General features: G+C 37.5%; 2 protein-coding genes across 2 annotated transcripts; both read left to right on the forward strand.

Moving 5' to 3' along the window:
* The first annotated feature begins 2,312 nt into the window (after positions 1–2,312).
* On the forward strand, positions 2,313–4,142 carry nkx2.3 (NK2 homeobox 3). Its single transcript, XM_053621232.1, has 2 exons — positions 2,313–2,652; positions 3,261–4,142. The coding sequence occupies exons 1-2, from the start codon at positions 2,313–2,315 to the stop codon at positions 3,884–3,886; spliced, it is 966 nt and encodes a 321-aa protein (XP_053477207.1). The 3' UTR covers positions 3,887–4,142.
* Positions 4,143–8,943: 4,801 nt separating this feature from the next.
* On the forward strand, positions 8,944–12,332 carry nkx3.3 (NK3 homeobox 3). Its single transcript, XM_053620110.1, has 2 exons — positions 8,944–10,803; positions 11,051–12,332. Exons 1-2 carry the CDS (start codon positions 10,506–10,508, stop codon positions 11,521–11,523), a joined length of 771 nt encoding a protein of 256 aa, XP_053476085.1. The 5' UTR covers positions 8,944–10,505; the 3' UTR covers positions 11,524–12,332.
* The last annotated feature ends 6,955 nt before the right edge of the window (positions 12,333–19,287 follow it).

The following is a 19,287-nucleotide window of genomic DNA, read 5'->3' on the forward strand; positions in this document are numbered from 1 at the left end:
ATGAGATAACGCATAGACCCTTTCTAAAGATGCTGTGAAGTCGGCTCTCTGCATGAAGTGTTGACAAACAATTGGCCTCAAATTTTCGGTTGCACCTAATACAATTATATTTATGTTCGTTTAATGTAGCACCAATGTTACATGCGTGTTACTGAACAAAAAAGAATCACTATGTTTAATTCAGCAGGGTGATGCTGTATACGAGTTTATTGAAAATTGTGTCTGTAACTCTTTTAACATCTGCAGCGCTATTAGCCTCCATGGGCCATTTTGAGACATTTATCTTTAGACGGGAAGATATCAGGCTAATCTAAACAGCAGTGTTGATTGCTAACGGATGAGATTATCTCGTTTTACTCTCCCCTGTCTTTCCTCCGCTTTTTAGCAGCGACCACCTTTTGTCACTGGCGCCGGTGCTGGACTGCAAATGACACAGAACAAGAGACAAGAGACAACAGACAGCAGACAGCAGACAGCATCACTCAGTGAGCAGAAAAGTTGTCCATCTCCCACCATGCCATTTAGGCTATTATTGATTGAGTCATTGGCTACTTCTAACTTGTAATTTGTAAGCCCTTGTAACGGTTCCAACTGCGTCAATAATAATAATAACAACAACAACAACAACAACAACAACAATAATAATAATAATAATAATAATAATAATAATAATAATAGAGTTTTTAGCTTGTACATGAAAATAAAAAAATCACGTTTGTTTTTTTAAAGCTATACATATGACATATGGCGTCTTTCCCGAGCTACAAAATTTCTTTCGTTAGACAAATGCCCAAATTTGGTCCAACATTTTTGCACTAAAGAAAGACGGAATCGTGTTTTTAATCTGCCGTGTAATTTAATGTCGATTCATATTTTTTTGTGTATTTTAAGTAAATATGTGATTTTTTTCATGCACTGCAATAATTATGGATAATGGTGCATAGAGACATAGAATATATCAAAGAATTTAGTTTTTCTGTAGAAACGTCAAATCTTTGTTTATAAAGGTCGATAAACGCTGAGATTATTTAACGTAATGTATTTCGATGCTATCATATTCCATATTTCACACTTACCAGTAATATTAACGTGCAATTAATCTAGCAAACGATCATTTCTCCTGAAATAAATATGACTATGGAATATGCCTAAATGCAATACATTGAAATGTATGATGGTGAAATATCTGAAAACACATCATTTTTCCACTGAAAGTAAGGCAACCACGTGTTGGAGAAGACTAAACAAAATGTCTTCTCGATATCAGCTTGAATGAGAGCTAATATTTGATTTTTTAAATACATTTTTCAGTAGACATTATTCAAATGGAAATTACCAAATAGGTTACGCAAAAACTTCTACTGTCTAAACTATGTGGTTGAGTCAGCACTGCGGTTGGTCATCTCTAAAGGTCTTGTGTAATCGTCCACTTCAACAGCACTGCTGATCTCACGCATTTGATTTGATAGTGTGGCGGAAAATTAAAGATTTGTAATGATTGCAAGCATATATTACAGATACCATTAAAATGAAATCTATTTTGTGCTTCTGAGAAATGTAGGCTACTGGTCTTTGATCAGCTCCAGTTCTTTCTTATGCACTGATTCAGCGAGAAAATATCCAAAATTCGTTTCTGAAGCAATCATAATTTATTCCACATTAATAAATTTATTTATTAATAAGTTAATAATAATAATCATCATCATCATCATCATCATCATCATCATCATCAATAATTCATTCACAGGCGTCTGGATAGCGTGTGTGTGACTTTGCCACATATAAATAGGACTAATAAAACTTTATGCTCCTACCGTTGTTCATCTCTGTAGAGCCATGAATGTAGGCTACTCAAAAATAAAAAAAATAAAAAACCTAATCACAGCCAACCCTGCACCTTACATTAGTCTATGATATGCGGTCAAATAGGAACCCCTTTTACTCAGACAGCGTAAGAAACAGTGAGCTAGTTGGTTTGGTACTGAGGGCAAGTTGCTCGTCACTCGTTCAGCCTTCATCCCGCCCCGGGAGCATGACATCACCAGCACGAAGCAATGCCACAACTTCAAGAAACTGCTGCAAAACACACTGCAGCGTCTCGAAGCTCAATGCTTTCACGAGGGGACTGGCCTTGCTCGTCCCTCTGCGCGCGCCTCTGTCGCTCTACCCCGAAAATGGAAGATTAGTTGACATATTGGGTATGTTTCCATGAAATCTTTGCCTGTCTAAAGTAAATATTTTTAGTGAGACTCAGTGTTTCAGGACGCCAGTTCAGCAGAGCTCATGTTCTAGATGTCGCTGAACAGAGCCCGATGATGCTTCCCAGCCCAGTAACGTCAACCCCGTTTTCTGTCAAGGACATACTAAAGCTGGAGCAGCAATCTCACCACCACCACGGCCAGTCTGTGCAAGCGCCCTTACCGGATTTACAGCAGCAGCAGCAGCGCTTTCACACTCCACCATCTTGCCTGCTTGGAGGCGCAGAGAGCCCCGGATTCTCAGACAGCGAGGACAGGATGGCTTTCCTCAACGCCCTCTCCGTACAGGACAACCTGGTGGAAAGCAGCCTTTCTCCGCCCATGTTTGGCCATCCCGCTCTGGGACACGTCGTAGACGCAAAGTTAGAGGACGACCTCGAAGAGCAGGAAACCAGTGAGTGATTTGCACTTTAAAACCTTGATTAAAAACAAAAACAACAAAAAAAACAACAACAACAAACAAACAAAAAAACAAACAAAAAAACCGACCTCCTAATTAAAGAAACCAACACTAATCTAAATCAAGGGTACAAATTGGTTTGGATCTCTTAAGGTTAACAGAGGAAGTTAATCTTTAAATGTCTGTAGTCTAATTTTTGTTCTAATCACAATTCGATGTATTGGATGTATTTATCCTTATTGTTTTGGCTTCTAAAATGTGAAAATTATCGGGTTTTTTCCTGATGCCTTATTCTGTTAATTATTTTAAGGGTTTTTAGATGCAAAGAAAACAAATTGGTTTAGATCCTGAAATGTGAACTGTAGCTTAAATTACAGATAAAAAATAAATGGACGGTTTTGCGCCTATTTACTTTATTTATAAAGCGTTTTCATTATGAAAAGGAATAAATTCACCATAGTGATAGCCTACGTGCTGTTGTGATTATTATTATTATTATTATTATTATTATTATTATTAATAATAATAATAATAATAATAATATAATAATTATTATTATTCTTAGCAACCACTGTGTGTGTGTGTGTGTGTGTGTGTTGCAGAGAGTTGTGGTGCTGCAGTGAGGTCCCCGGATTGTGAGCTGCCCTCGGACCCAGACAGAGCTCAGAGGCAGAGAGCCAGGCGGAAGCCACGGGTGCTTTTCTCCCAGGCGCAGGTTTTCGAGCTGGAGCGACGCTTCAAGCAGCAGCGGTATCTTTCCGCTCCCGAGCGAGAACATTTGGCGAACACTCTGAAACTCACGTCCACCCAGGTCAAAATCTGGTTTCAGAACCGAAGATACAAATGCAAGCGCCAGCGTCAAGACAAAAGCCTGGAGATGGCTGGTCATCATCATCACCATCCGCCGCCGCCGAGACGCGTGGCGGTACCGGTTTTAGTCCGGGACGGCAAACCTTGTCTTTCTGGATCACAGAATTATAACGCTACCTACGCTGTGGGGTCCAACCCGTACGGGTATAATGGTTACTCAACCTATAATAATGCCGCATATACAAATGCATACAATTGCTCATATCCTAGTCTGCCAACACTCCCAGCAAACACAGGCGCCAACCCGTTAATGTCCATGAGTTTGAATAATCTCGGAGCACACTCCCAGCCTCAGTCATCACAAGGGACTTCCGTTTCATCGTGCCAAGGACCTCTGCAGGGCATCCGGGCATGGTAGTTCCACAACAACCACACGCCTTCTGTACAGGCTTGAATAAGATGCTTCACGCCAATAGCAAATCATTACATACTATATAGTATTGTGACTATAGCAGCACGCTACAGATCAGCAGGGACACTTTACATTTGAGAGTGTAAAATATGTAATGGCGCCAAATCTGGTGATTGCATGTAAATTAAGTTGTTTTTTTATGCTGACAATATTTTTGATTGACATGAAGTATTAGTTGTTGTTTTTTTTTTGTTTTTTTTTGGGGGGGGGGCGGGGGCGGGGCGGTGACATCCCATGGTATTGCAATATTTCTATACCTTGCGTTGGACCAAATGTTAAATAAAAGTTTGGACGCTGGAGGACGCATGCACATGCACATCTAAACAGACAACTTCTTTATCAATCATTACTGTTAGTAAATAACTTGGAATTACAGTATCGACTGCATTAACCTACACTTATGTGGACATCTAGATGCAATACCTCGGAGTTTACGATCAGACTTTTACCTACAGGCTCTCAAATGACAGGGGACGGGGACGAGGGGGGTGCAAATTTGCTTTTAAATAATTATCTTGTTTTATATTAAGAATAATGTTGTGTGCAGCTCAGTTCTTTTGGGCTCCTTTGTTATTGCCTTAAAGTAGGCAAAGTAAGCGTTAAAATCAGCTCGCAGTTAAATACATCATCATTTTGATGCGCAGTGAAACATATTTGTGAAAATATCCATGTGTAAACAGCAGATGCAGTGAATGAAGGAACACAAAGCTCCTCACTGGGGTCAATGTATAATGTTTGCTATAGGTCTGCCTAAGGTTTTCAGTCATTTTAAATGAAAGAAAGAAAGAAAGAAACATGTTTCCTGGCCCGCCTGTGCATGAGAGAAGTTATAAAATAAAGCCAGTCAGTATATATTCGCTCCGATTTGTGATTAAATGAAGTGCACTTTGTTTCCAAGCCTCCCGGAGCTTCCCACTGATTCATTTGCGTTTTCGCCGATCGAGCATGAAGACAGTTGTTGTATGGGCTATTTATGTTGAGAGAGGCCAGGCGCACACGAGGCCTGTTGACGAAAAGCAGAAGCTCGACGGGGAACTTAAACAGACATAAAGAGTGGACATTAATATCAGCGTTTGGGTTATTCAGCTGGACTCGATTGCAGCTTTGCGATGAATGTGACTTAATGTGTAGTCCATTCATTATACATGTACAAAGTGACTCAGTATTATTGTTTAAATATAAATTACTATCTCTAAAATAATTATAGAATAATATGCTATTATTACAAGCAAAACATTATGGAGATAGATAGATAGGTAGATAGATAGATAGATAGATAGATAGATGAATGTCTAGTATTTTCTTTTATTGCGATTTCACTCCTGACAGTTTGTTTTAACTTTAACGTCAAGCTTACAACTCAGTTAAAACGGGTTCCAGCAGAAAACGTGCTTGTTAGACCATTACAGCCGCGCCGCGTTTATCCTGTAGAGGGTTAGCCGTTGCCGAAGCTTTTAATGGAGATTAATAGAAATGTAAACAAAGCGTCGAAAAGACCTTGTCTGCGCCGAAAGCAAGGATGACCACATCTTCTGAATAGTGCACTACCGGTAGGACATACCTGGTGTCAGGATAAGTGGCCTAGGCCCTTGAGTGTAAATAGCGCTGGCGACAGAGCGGCGATGCCTCGGGACGCCAGGGCGCGTTCACACACACACACACACACAGCCTCTTCTCATGATTTGTATCTATGACCAGATAGGAGCCTTTCCATCAGGCTTAGGCAGCGTGGAGTTTCCCTAAACATCGACTTTCTCGGCAGTGTAGTAGTTAGTGCCAGATAACATTTGACCACACTATTTCTAAGCCATGCTAAAACGGGAAGGCTCTCATTATGTATAAATTTTTCCATTAATAATTCAGCCAAATAAGATTAATTGGAAACGATTGCATCCAATCGACTGAAGTTAGACTTTTTTGGGGGGTTTTATTATTATTATTATTTTTTAAATGACATTTTATGATTTTTTGTGGAAATAAAGTGAATAAGTGAAGTGAAAGGATAGACATAGCAGTGTAGCAGAGTTGTTTCATTTAGCATTTTATGCACATGTTAAAAGTCGCTGTTAGCTTATACACCTGATGGCCCAAGGCCTTGTTTTTTCAGTGAATAAACAGGAGCAGCAGATTGCAACCCACAATATGGTGATAAGGTTTTACTCGATATAAACATGTATAGATCAGTGTTTATTTAGTAGTCGGCTCTAATGTGAGTGCAAACAGGAGACAAATATCTCATTGAAGTCACAGTGTTTAAAATAAGATGTAGAGATCTCGGAATGAAGCTGGCCTATTTGGGCCACTTGCTGTTTCCTCATGTGAATAATCACACCAAATAAACTTATAGGAGTATATTACACAGACAAGGGTGGCGTCCTGCCACCTCAAAGGCCCAGGGTCTGAGTATCCTTCCTGGTTTTGTGATACCCTGCGATGGACTGGAGTTCCGGTCACTGCCTACCAGGAACAAGAGCATCCACAGCGATCCTGATCAGCATAAAGCAGTTACTGAGGACAAACGAAAGAAATCTCACATTTATGTTCTGGTTCTATGTTTTGGTGGACTACGAAAAAGCAAATGAATACAGCATATCAACACGAAATTTTAAGAACATGCACGAGGCTAGAAAACTAGAATGCGTGTGCAATAATAATAATAATAAATAAAAGTTTTAGAACTTAAATGTCAGTTGTCAAATAGAAATGCATAGAAAACACAAACTATTTCAATAATAAAATAATAAAATAATATAAAACAATAATATCTAATCTAATAAATTGTAAAATTGTCACGTGTGTGCAATTGTGTCGCAGTACTGTGTGTGTGTGTGTGTGAGTGAGAGAGAGAGAGAGAGAGAGAGAGAGAGAGTGCAAGCGCAGAAACATTATAGTAATAATTAGTAAACAATTTTTATTTTTGCGTATATATATATATATATATATATATATATATATATATATATATATATATATATATAAACGCTTGCTATAGAACGCAGTATAGCCGAATAAACTCACAATAAAAATGTTGCATTTAGTTCAAAAATAAATTTTTTACCGGATGTTCTTTTATCCAATTTCAATGCACGGTTTTCGCTTAACTACAGATAAATTGTGAGCTGGGTCGACTAAGTTTTTACGCAAGACAATAAAAAATGGAAAAGAAAATCTCTCATGTCATATCTGTTTATTAGGTGCTTGATGACGAAGGCAAATTAATCAACGAGCATTTTAATTTACATCATACTTGCTGACACAAATACACTAACTGGTTTTACATTGTGATTTATTCATATATTAGGCGACCGCAGCATACATAATCTGGACATACCGAGTCATAGTCAGTTTAGTGCAGGTAGTTATACAAATGCACGAAGTTTAACAATAACAGGTTCTTTTTATTATTATTATTATTATTATTATTATTATTATTATTATTATTATTATTATTATTATTTTATAGCAGATTCTAAAACAGTAGACAACACTGGAACCTAATATAATAGCAGCAGTGCTGAGTGGTGCTGTGGTCACGTGTTTGTCTTCTAACCAGACGAAAGAGATGATTTATTTATTTATTATAGGCCTACATAGTATATCTGTGCTCGTTTGGCAGTAGTCTCCATAAAATTATGTTATTTAGCAAATCAACATTTTTATTATAAGGACTACACAAAACTGGATCATGTTATTGTTTTGTTTGTCAATAGAGCAAGAAGTTGAAAAGTTTTGCTGTTGACTCACTGTAGGCCCGAACTGGCGGCCCACTGACTTGAAGGAGTAGAGACATTTTACAGATTCTGAGTTAGTTCGTTTGAAAATTTAAATGAGTGCGCCCTCTAACGACTAAATAGCCTATGGCTTCTAAAGGCCACGCAACCTTTACATTAATAACCACGAGATGACGCTATAATCTTATTTCCTAGGTCCACGCTCACAGTAAGGTTTTTGGGTTTTTTTGCGAGCTTATACTGTATTTTGCCAAATATATTTATAAAACCTAAATAAATAAAAACCGACAATTTAAATAAATCATTCAATGAATGAATTAAGGAAATAATAATAATAATAATAATAATAATAATAATAAATTGATAAATAAATTAATTAATCAATAAATTATTTTTTCTGTAAATATGATTTACAGAAGATGCAAGACTGTGGTGGTGGTTCCGTGTGGTGTGGTGGTACAGTTATGTGCATGGTCTCCTAGTGTCCACGGTTTCCCCTCTGGTTCCTCCAAAAACTGAAAAATGAAATGCATGCTGGTAGGTGCATTGGATAAGATAAATTCCCCCTAGGTTTGAATGCATGTATCAGTGGTGCACTGAGGTGGCCCTTTCAGGGTGTGTTGCGTCCTCGTGCACCTTGTGAGGTTCCGGATTCACCACCCTAACTAGAATAAAGCCCCTGTTTTGCACTCTGATCACAAGATAGGCCATACCTTTTTAAGCAAAAAAAAAAAAAAAAAAACCTCTGTGAGCCCATGTTTCAGATCCTGTTATACTTTTCCGGCAGTGACTCCGCTTGCCTTGATTGCCTGATTGATCCTGATGCTCTACTTCGGTTTTGCTCTTTCCTGCTTCTGCATCTGGAGCGTTCTGAACTTATGACGCATCTCCTTTAACTTTGACTAATCTTACATGGATACCCTAAAGATTTGCACTTCCCAAATACTGGTCGCAGTATCGGAAACCTTGTCGCGTTTAGAAAAGAAAATGGCAATTATTGGTGGTCTGAACCAAAATATGCGACTCACTGAAAAAAGAACCGAAATTCTGATCACCAGTATGGAGCACGTGACAGCGTGAATTTGAACAATACAATATCCTTTCCTGCTCAAGTACACGTCTCTAGCTGAATGTTAATTGTTCTAGCAATTTTAAGAGGTTCTTCATAAAATACAGGGTGGACCCAAAAGTCTCGGGAAATTAACACTTTTAGGTAAATGTCTTCTAAAAATGTTAATAGTTTTAAAGGCCTATATAAGACTGGAACTGTTGCGGACGAACCGAGAAGTGGACGTCCACGAACATCTACTGACGAAGGCACTACCGACGTGGTGCTATCAAACATAGTCCCCTGTGTATGGAGACTTTTGAGGCCAGGGTTTCGCTGGAAGACACCCACGACAGAGACATATGGAGAAAATTGATTCGCTGTGGCAACCCCTGAACTAGGGAAAAGCCGAAATGAAAAGAGAGCGAGAGAGAGAGAGAGAGTATGGTGACTTTTGATGTTTTGGTTTGGGTTTTTTTTTTTTTTTTTCAATAAAAGAGAAATTAAAACAGGTAGGCCTACATTAACGAGGTACAATTTCTAAAGTGTTCCATTTATGACGTACACCATAGCTAGTCTGTAGTTTTGAACAGCAAATAGGAGCGAGATAATCATGCGAGATCAGGAGAGGTGCTGATTGCAGACGGTAGGAGACGCTGGTGTTACTAAGATCCACAATAGGTGAGCTTCTATATACAGTCGGCTATATAGGCCTATATATAATATTATACAATGATTTATCAAATTATATAGCCTATATCATGACATATATTATACAATTACATTATATTAGCCTACATCTTTTGTACTTTTATTGTCTGTTGCATGATATTTCTGTATGTGTGAACTCTTCTACCTAAATCGTCAATTAAGGACTAATTTGACGCAATAAGGATTTTTTCTCCAATTGCAGTTTAGTTTGGAGGATTTGGATTAGTAAGCAAACACTGAGGGCAAAATCCAGTACAGTTCAAGATTAACTGAATTAAAAGAATGGAACTAATAAATGGTCCTTTTGTCCCATACAGCGATATGTCAGTTTCACGCTAAATTACAATATTTCTTTATGCTTTTAACTTAATAGTATGAAAGAAAAACATCTTAGTAGCTACTGAACTTTCCAAACAAACATTTAGTCTTAGATGTTGGATCATTTCTTTTTCATTCTTTCCTTCTTTCTTTCTTTCTTTCTTTCTTTCTTTCTTTTTCAAGGCAACTCTGTGTAAAATAAAAAGAATTTGCTAATGTTCAATATTTATACCTTCTACTACACATATAAAATGAAAGTTGCTTTCCTGAAAGCCATTCCGTGCTCCAGTGAGTTCGCAGTTTACAGTAAGAGCACACGCACAAGTCTGTTTCAGTGACAAATCTGCATTCTCAAAATGAAGTATGGTTAAATGGCATTGATCTTTAATTAAGGAGGCCTACTTCTGAAAGCTCTCGGCGGAAGAGGCTGAGTGGGCGGAGTTACACGGCACAGCCAGCGCATTGGCGCACTATTTCTATAGAAGAGGAGAAAGTGTTGATGCAGGCTTGACTTATTCTGACACATTGCTTGTTGATTGGCCCAGAAGGAGTTTCACCACAATTAAGCCAAAGTAAAGGTGGAAGACTGCGTCAATGCGTCCAGTGAAAGCCAGGGTTTGCATCTTTAAAATAATAATTATTATTATTAAAAACGACAGCAACAAGAACTGTGACATCTAGCCCACGCACCGTCTACATTTTTGGAGCATTTTTGGAACTACATATTTCTGATCAGAAGGTTATATAAATGTTGTAAATGGCGAGCGACAACTCTTCATTCTTAATACATAACATTTTGAATCGAGGTCTTGATTCTCAAAAAACTAATCGACTGTCCCGGGAATACAGCGACGAACTTGTGAAGGCAGAGCTGCTCGGGAGGGTAGCAGGAATAAGCTGTCCCGGATCCACTGATGGAAACAGAAAGGGAAGCATCGTGTACGGACATAGCAGGCTCGCTCCCTGTGCGCTCGACCTTGACACATCATCGGACAGACAGTCCTGTGGAGAGGAGTCTACAGGAGAGGAGACAATACATATAGAAAACAGACAAAGTAAGTCTAGAATTTAGAGGATTAAAAAAAATTAAGAAATACGGGTTTATGTCTCACAATCTGTAGCTTCTAAACTCCACTAATCTACCCAGTTTAGTCGTTTGTTTAACATTGGCTTCTAGGCTGACATATAGGAGATAAGCGTGCTGAGAGATGCGCTACAAAAAGCCTGAAGCTTTTTCCATTAACCGAACAAGAAAAGTCCGGAGATTTAGCGCACTTAATCACTTTATCCGTTCTTACACAGATCTTGATGTGCAAGTTCCAGATTTGGAGCGAGAGAAGAGGGAGAGCTGTACTTTTGCGGATCATCACCCGAAAGCCAATAAGAAGCGGTGCCGCGCCGCTTTCTCGCACGCGCAGGTGTGTGAGCTGGAGCGCCGCTTTAACCTGCAGCGCTACCTGTCCGGCCCGGAGCGCGCGCACTTGGCGGGAGCGCTCAAACTCACCGAGACTCAGGTGAAGATCTGGTTCCAGAACCGCAGATACAAAACGAAACGGCGACAGATGGCGGCCGAGCTCGCAGCTACCTCGGCGTCCACACTGGCCAAGCGAGTGGCTGTGAGAGTGCTAGTGAAGGACGACCAGAGGCAGTACGGAGCGGATGATTTCCTCCCGCCTCACTATATGCGCCTGTACCATTCTTATCAGTGCTGCCCTTACATGTACTGCGTTCAGCCCTGGATCTCGAACAGCGCGCTCAATGGAAACCTGTACTGACACCTTCCTCTGCTTCCCACTCACAAGAAACACGGGTTTTTTTTTTTTATTCAAAATGATTTTAGGACACTGGAGAGCGCGTAATTTTGTAAGCTAAATGGTTGGAGACTCCAAAGATATAATGATCTTGAACGATGGCTTTTGATTTTGTTCTGACAAATGAAAGCAAATGATTATGTATTTAAGAGATGAAAGTAAGTGGCTAAATTTTTGTTTGTGACAGCTACAATAATTGATAAAAATCGAATTTTGTATGCCATTTGTGATTTATTTCTATCACCCTTGGTTAATAATGTACACTAATGATCCGCTGTCATATAAAAAGTTTACTCTGCACACTGTACCTCGACATTGAATGAACTGGGTTTTCCATCCAAGTTGGTTTATTTGAAGTTTGACATAGTTAACCAATAAATAAACCTAAATCACAGTGAAAGTCTATGTCAAATGTCACTTTATATGGTTTATAGAAAACTTACACGATGAGTTACGTTGATGAGGTAGTAAAATGAACAGTGGACAATTTTAGTCCTGATATTCTGTTGCGCTTTAGGCAAATTTTAAGCCTCTTATCCCTGCTAAAACAAATGAAGAAGGATGAGGTTTAAATCGGGTAGAAATACAGAGTTAGCTCGTGGATTTAGCATATCCACTGAATATATAATAAGTCATTGTAAATATTGCATACACAAGCCTGATAAAGCCACTCATTTGCATAGACAGCAATAATAAAATGGAAGCTAATTTGAATTTATCATGCACTATAGACAAAAGAACATTGTTGAACACAGCATTAAATGCAGTGACAAATAATTTATTCACAGAGATATATTCTTAATTTAACTTTAAAAAAAAAATACTAGCATTTTTATATTTATTTATATGAGCCTATATGTAGAGTTATTCGACATGCCTGTAAATGTCAAAGATGTTAAATCCCTTTATGGGAAATGTAAAGAAATTATAACAAAACTTAGACCACAAAATCACAATAAACATCTTATTTCAATAATATTAAATAAACTAATAATTAACAATATATTAAATATGTTGAAACACAGTATCAAATCCACCACAGTTATGATGCACTGGCTAATCCCCATCGCTTCTTTAATTTAAGAAATATATTCCTTCCAATAAATATCCAAATGGTTTCGATGTATTTAAAATAAAATTATATAACTGCTGTAATATATTTTCATTACAAATATTGCATATCGGGTTTACAGTTAAAATTTTGATTAAATTGCCTTAAAATTCTGCATTAAATGAAACTCAAATAGTGTCTCTTTATTCAGTTCACATTATCACTAGATACATATTCATTGAAAACACAAAGCAAAACAATTTCAAGTAAGCAATTTTATTAAAAATATGATGATTATTTAAATTAAATTAGTAAAACCACAATAGTAACACTACTACTACTACTACGAATAATAATAATAATAATAATAATAATAATAATAATAATAATAATACTTTTAAATAGACATATGACACATTTTCAGAGTTCAAAGTGGTCACATAGCGACCTTAAATGATCATCTAAATCCTTAAAAATAAACAACAATCTATCTCTTATTACTAAGAGAATTATATTGTCTTTACAGTTAAAGTCACATTTTACCTCATTTCAATTCACGGTACATGACCTGTTTGGCATTTAAGGGACAGATACATTCAGTGGTGACTGCTCTCCATCCCCAAGTCTATCATCATGTAGGCCTAGCTGAGGCAAAAGCATGGGAAACATTTTGACCTGGATGCTGTTCATAGCACTTATATTAATTATATAAATTATATATTGCAAAATCATCTGATTACAGTGTAAGTTTTGAAATATTTCCGCAATGTTGTCAACATGTTATTAAGACCAGCAGACACACTTTTATGTATTTGCTAAGACACTGAGGAGGCTAATTGTCTTTTACAAAGAATATAAACGGATTTGAAAAGAAATAAGCAAAAAGTTAATGAAAATAAAAATTATGTAGTTTTTATTATTGTTCATGTTAAGTATATCTGAATTCATGGCCTATGAGCTCAAGAGGCTTTTGCACACCGCTGCATGATTCAGATACCGTCAATAGACCATGTCGGTGTTTCAAAACACAGTTTGGCAGAGTCTGGCCAGAATAGATTGATAATGTGCTGTTGAAAGGCCAACACCTCCATAACGAAGTGAGACCAAGGCACTCAGAAGCGTTAAATGAAAAGTCTTTTGCGTGATATGTTGGTAGTTCTGCATGACACACTGTGATCAAATGCCGTAACATATAAACAAAATATTCACAATATTCACAACCAGTAATAAACAAAACAATACATTTAATGACAAAAAGCAACAATCATAAAGAAAATTCAGCAGCTCGTTTCACTCATGTTTATTTAACAAAAAATAAAAAAATAAAATAAAATAAAATAAAAACAATAAAACACCAGGCTATGTTTGGGGGAAGGGTTTGGTGAAGTCTGACATTTAGGTTAGAACTGACATTTAGGTATATGAAACACCATACAAAATATGACCGCATTTAAATTCGCAAAATAATTGTAATAATTACATAATAATTTATTTTAGTTGTGAAACAAAGCAGTGTCATTTCTGAAAAGTTTTTACGTCTTCTTGTTAACACTGTGTGCCTATTCAATCGTGTAAATCAAAATAACCATCAACATAAGCTCACCGTAATCCTAAGACTTTCTAAATTTGAGAAAATAGGACCTGCTATTAATTTTGAACCATTTCATTCATATAAATATGTGTTAATGCTATACGAAGAAAGATTTAGAATAAATGACAAGCTACATATACATACACATAGTAATTTGAAGCACTTTCAAAGTCATTGTCGGACAGAAGCGCCTCTGGAGTCCAATCTAAATATCTAGATTTTTTTTTTTAACCCTATAAGTAATCTGCCATGGTAGAAAAACAAAAAGGCATCATATTTTATTATCACTATCTTATTTAAATACAAATATTTATTGTTTTATGTATTTTATTTAAAATCAGCAGGTCCAGACCTACCTTCCTCATTCACAACTACACAACTTTTCCGTGTAGTTTCACTTTGGTTACTGAATCATTCATAAGAACTTTTTAATAATATGCTTTAAGATAACCCGAATAACTGAACAAGATAGGCGTTTAAGGGGTTACTATATATAGATAAAACCCCAATTCCGAAAAAATTGAGACAGTATGGAAAATGCAAAAAAAAAAAAAAAGTCATTTGAAAATTCAATTCACCCTGTACTATATTGAAAACACATTATTAACACATTATTTGGTGTGTTACTTTGCGAATTTTATTTATTTTTGAAAATATACACTCATTTCAAATCTGATGACTGCAATACTCCAAAAAGTTGGGACGGTCGACTGTTTACCACTGTGAAACATCACCTTTTCTTTTAATAACACCAGTTGGTTAAGTTTAGGAAGCTGAATTTCCCCCCATTCATCCGTTATGCATTTCTTTAGCTGTGCAACTGTACAGGGCCTTCGTTGCCTTATTTTGTGCTTCATAACGTGCCACACATTCTCAGTCGGAGACAGGTCAGGACTGCAGGCCGGCCATGCTGGCACCCGCACTCTCTGCTTACGCAATCATGAGCTTGTAATCCTGGCAGAATGTGGTTTGGTGTTGCCCTGCTTTGGATGGCAGTATATGTTTCTCCAAAATGTGTACATAATTTTATGCATTAATGTTGCCTTCACAGATGTGCAAGTTACCCATGTCATAGGCACTGACACATCCCCACACAATGACAGACGCTGGCTTTTGGACCTGACGCTGATAACAGCTCGGATGGTTCTTTTCCTCTTTGGCCCGGAGAACACGACGGCTGTTTTGCCCAAAGACTATTTGAAATGTTGACCAGTCTTACCACAAAAGACGATTCCACTGTGCTACTGTCCATCTCAGATGAGACCGAGCCCAGAGAAGTCGACGGTGCTTCTGGACAGTGTTGATGTTTGGCTTCTGCTTTGCATAGTAAAGCCTTAACTTGCATCTGTGGATGCAGTGGTTGACTGACAAAGGTTTACCAAAGTATTTCCAAGACCATGTCAGGATATCCAGACGATCGGAGATCATGCACATTCAGAAATGGTTTTCGGCCTTGCCCTTTACGCACAGAGATTTGACCGGATTCCTTGAAGCTTTTAATTATATTGTGCACTGTAGAAGGTGAAATGCCCCAAATCCTACTGATTTGTCTTTGGGGCATGTTGTTCTCAAAGTGTTGGATTATTCGCTGATGCATCTGTTGACAGAATGGCGAGCCTTGACCCATCCTTGCTCTTGAAGGACTAGACCTTTTTTTGGAGGCTCCTTATATACTTGGATTAGATGGTTGCCTCACCTGTTTCACATCACCTTCTTATTTCAACTTGTCACATCGCTATTAGTGCTAAATTGCCCCTGTCCCAACTGTTTTGGAACGTGTCTCATGCATCAATAAACGTTTACCTTAAAAAAAAACTATGCAGTTGATTAGGTAAAATATCAAATACCTTGTCTTTATATGTTTTTTGCTTAAATACAAACTAAAGTACATTAACAAATTAATCCTCTTTGTTTTGATTAGCATTTTCCATACTGTCCCAACTTTTTTGGAATTGGGGTTGTAATATATATATATATATATATATATATATATATATATATATATGTGTGTGTGTGTGTGTGTGTGTGTGTGTGTGTGTGTGTGTGTGGGTGGGTGTGTGTGTGTGTGTGTGTGTGTGGGTGTGTGCACGTGTCTATATAAATATAAATTATATATGTATATATATATATATATATATATATATATATATATATATATATATATATATATATATATATATATATAATGTAAATATATATAAATATATGTATATAAACTGATTATACTGTAGAGATTTAAATATTTCCTTTAGTATCCATTAAGTGTACAAATGTATTCTATTTAATTTATACCACAATTGCTTACAGGGTAAATTTTAAAATGCAGGGACCACATGTATGTATAAAGTGCTGTCCTTCTTACACCATTAGTTACAAGGATACACAATAAATACATGGATGTTTGTGTGTGTATGTGTGTATGTGCATATATACAGATAAATATTTGTGTACACACATATACATACACATGTATGAAGTCCCCAGTACACATGTCTGCATTTATGCAAAAATGCATAGCAGAGAAGTATGCAAACACTTCATTTCAATGTGAAGGGCATTGCTTTTTGGTTTTGTGTGGACCAGTGTGAGCAAGCCTTAGCCATCCCCCCAAACCACCCCCCCCCCCCCGGCATACTTCACACGCACATATACACATGCAAACGCACAGAGACACAAATGCACGACTGACAAATTGGAAGCATTCTAGCGTTGACTAGATCACTTTTACCTACTTTAAAGTTAATCCCTGCAATTATATCACACACGAGAGAGACCATAATCCCTTGTGATTTGCCAGGGAACTAAAATAGGTGTGACAAAAAGGCAATGTGAGACACACAATCCAGGGCTTTGACGTTTCTCAGTCAATTCTGTTTCGGTAGACTGCATCAAAATGCTTTGTAGAGAGGGACTGTTCTTCATTGATAGAGTCATTTCACACACTGTGCAATTAGCTACATTTCTCATTGTTAATATTGTTGAGAAATCTCTTTTTTCTTTGATATGAAAAAAAAACATAGCCTAAACCTTATTATTTCCGAGGTCTGCCAATGTTTTTCAAAGATTTTCACTGCACAATGAAAGATAGCACAAAAACCAGACTTTAGCACTTTAAATGAAATGTCTGAGTCATAATGAATATCTACACACACACACACACACACACACATACACACTCTTAGGTCTGAGACTCACTAAGCCAACAAGCTTCCAGGTGAGAACATATGGACTGAAAGAGGAAGCTCACAGCACTATGCACAGCACCATTGTGGTAAAAGAATTAATGCGGTCACCTAGGCTCAGCAAAGGGCAAGAGAGAGGAAGGAAATGGGCTGCAGTTAATACCTTTGTTTGGAGAGAGTACAGCTTCCCAGTGACCCTGTCTTCTAAACCACATAAGTTCTTCCATACTACATACACCCCCACCCCTGCCAAAAATCCATCCCACAAGGCTGTTCGGACTGCTCCAGAAACTATTAGCTGATAACATCACCGTATGGTGGAATGTAAACATTTACAGTAGAAACCATAAGAGATGAACTCCCCCAGCTATACTGAATCCATCACCCACTACTCTCTTTTTTTTCTAGCAAAAACTGAACTAAGGTTCTCCTGTTTAGTTCCACATAACATAATTCAACAATTCAATTTTACTGTGACCAAAAATACAATGTAAGTGGTATTTAAGATTTATATAATATAAATCTTGAGAACTTAGATTTACAAAGCTAACTAAAAAATGGAATGGACATTTCCTCTTTGTTCACAGTTAATCCCCACCAGCCTTGTAGTGTCATCAGGATTTAATTCCATGGAAAAAAGGTGATGAGGATCTGAGCCCTCCTCTTTACTTTCTTGTGGATGTTTCCATGGTATGGGACGCCACTGAAACAATCTCTTTCACTAATGTTTCCTAAAGCACTGTAGAAGGTCACAGACAAGGTCAGTGAGTGACTGCTTAACAAATAGGCCCACCCAGGACATGCATACTTACTGATGTGTGTACCACACATTTGCCTAAATAAAACGTAAGCATTCTGAATCACATGCTCAGAAAAGTGGCCTATTAAGAAGAACAAGTGAATTATATGCCATGTTATGGGCATTAGAATAATATAGTGACATAAAAATGACATTACTTTGCTATGCCTAAAAGGTTTTTCCCTGTTTGGTTGTGCAATAAGTTTGTGAGTGTGGGAACATGGTGTTTCTTGGCACTGTGCTGTGAATATTTCTCCACTCTACTGGCCATAGATGGCCTGCTGAGAAGGCTGATATCCTCCAACCTGTTACATTTCCTCAAGATACTTCCCAACAGGCTGATCTCTCACTCCCTGAGCTCTGCGTAAGGAATTTAAATGTTTTAATTACCTCAGATAAGGGAAAACAAGGAGTGCATTGAAAAGCACTGACACTATGCAGCGTCTCCTATCACTACTCAGATAGGTTGTCCACTTAGAGCCTCTTAGAGCTTCTTACCAGCTCAGACTTGGCATGAATACCTGTGTCCTTGTGCTTTTTCGGAACTACTGACCTTGTGGTTAGCCAGGTAACATGCATGACATATGACTGAGCTATAGCCAAGCCAAGAGAAAATTAGCAAGAATTTTCTGAACAAAGACTGTCTGGCCTTGAACTGGTTCTGTCTTATGGGAGTGTAGATAAAGTTCTCTGGAATAAAGGTTGCTGTTCTTCACACAGACTATGTGTGTGATTATGTATTATTCTGAAATAGGTCTTGAGTATTAACCAATTCAAGCTACAATCCACAGCAGGGTGTGTGATATAGGTATTATGGGTGTAACTAAAATGTTAACAAATATGATGTAAAAGGCAAAATACATTCTTTAACTCCAGTTATTTCATTAGGTGCATTTACACACTCACCCCCAGCAAGTATATCACTCTCATGAAGTGTGCAAAAATGAAATAATTCAAAATATTACCAACTGTGAACTTGTGTTTTGGAAATCCTAGATGATTCATTGGTGTTCAGTTCATATTCAGTTCACTACACATTAATAAAAAGTATGGATAAAGTCAGTCTTAAGCATGAATATCAGTGGTATGTTTTTAAAGCATTCCT

This window comes from Ictalurus furcatus, chromosome 3 (assembly GCF_023375685.1).
Source record: "Ictalurus furcatus strain D&B chromosome 3, Billie_1.0, whole genome shotgun sequence".
Lineage (NCBI taxonomy): Eukaryota > Metazoa > Chordata > Actinopteri > Siluriformes > Ictaluridae > Ictalurus > Ictalurus furcatus.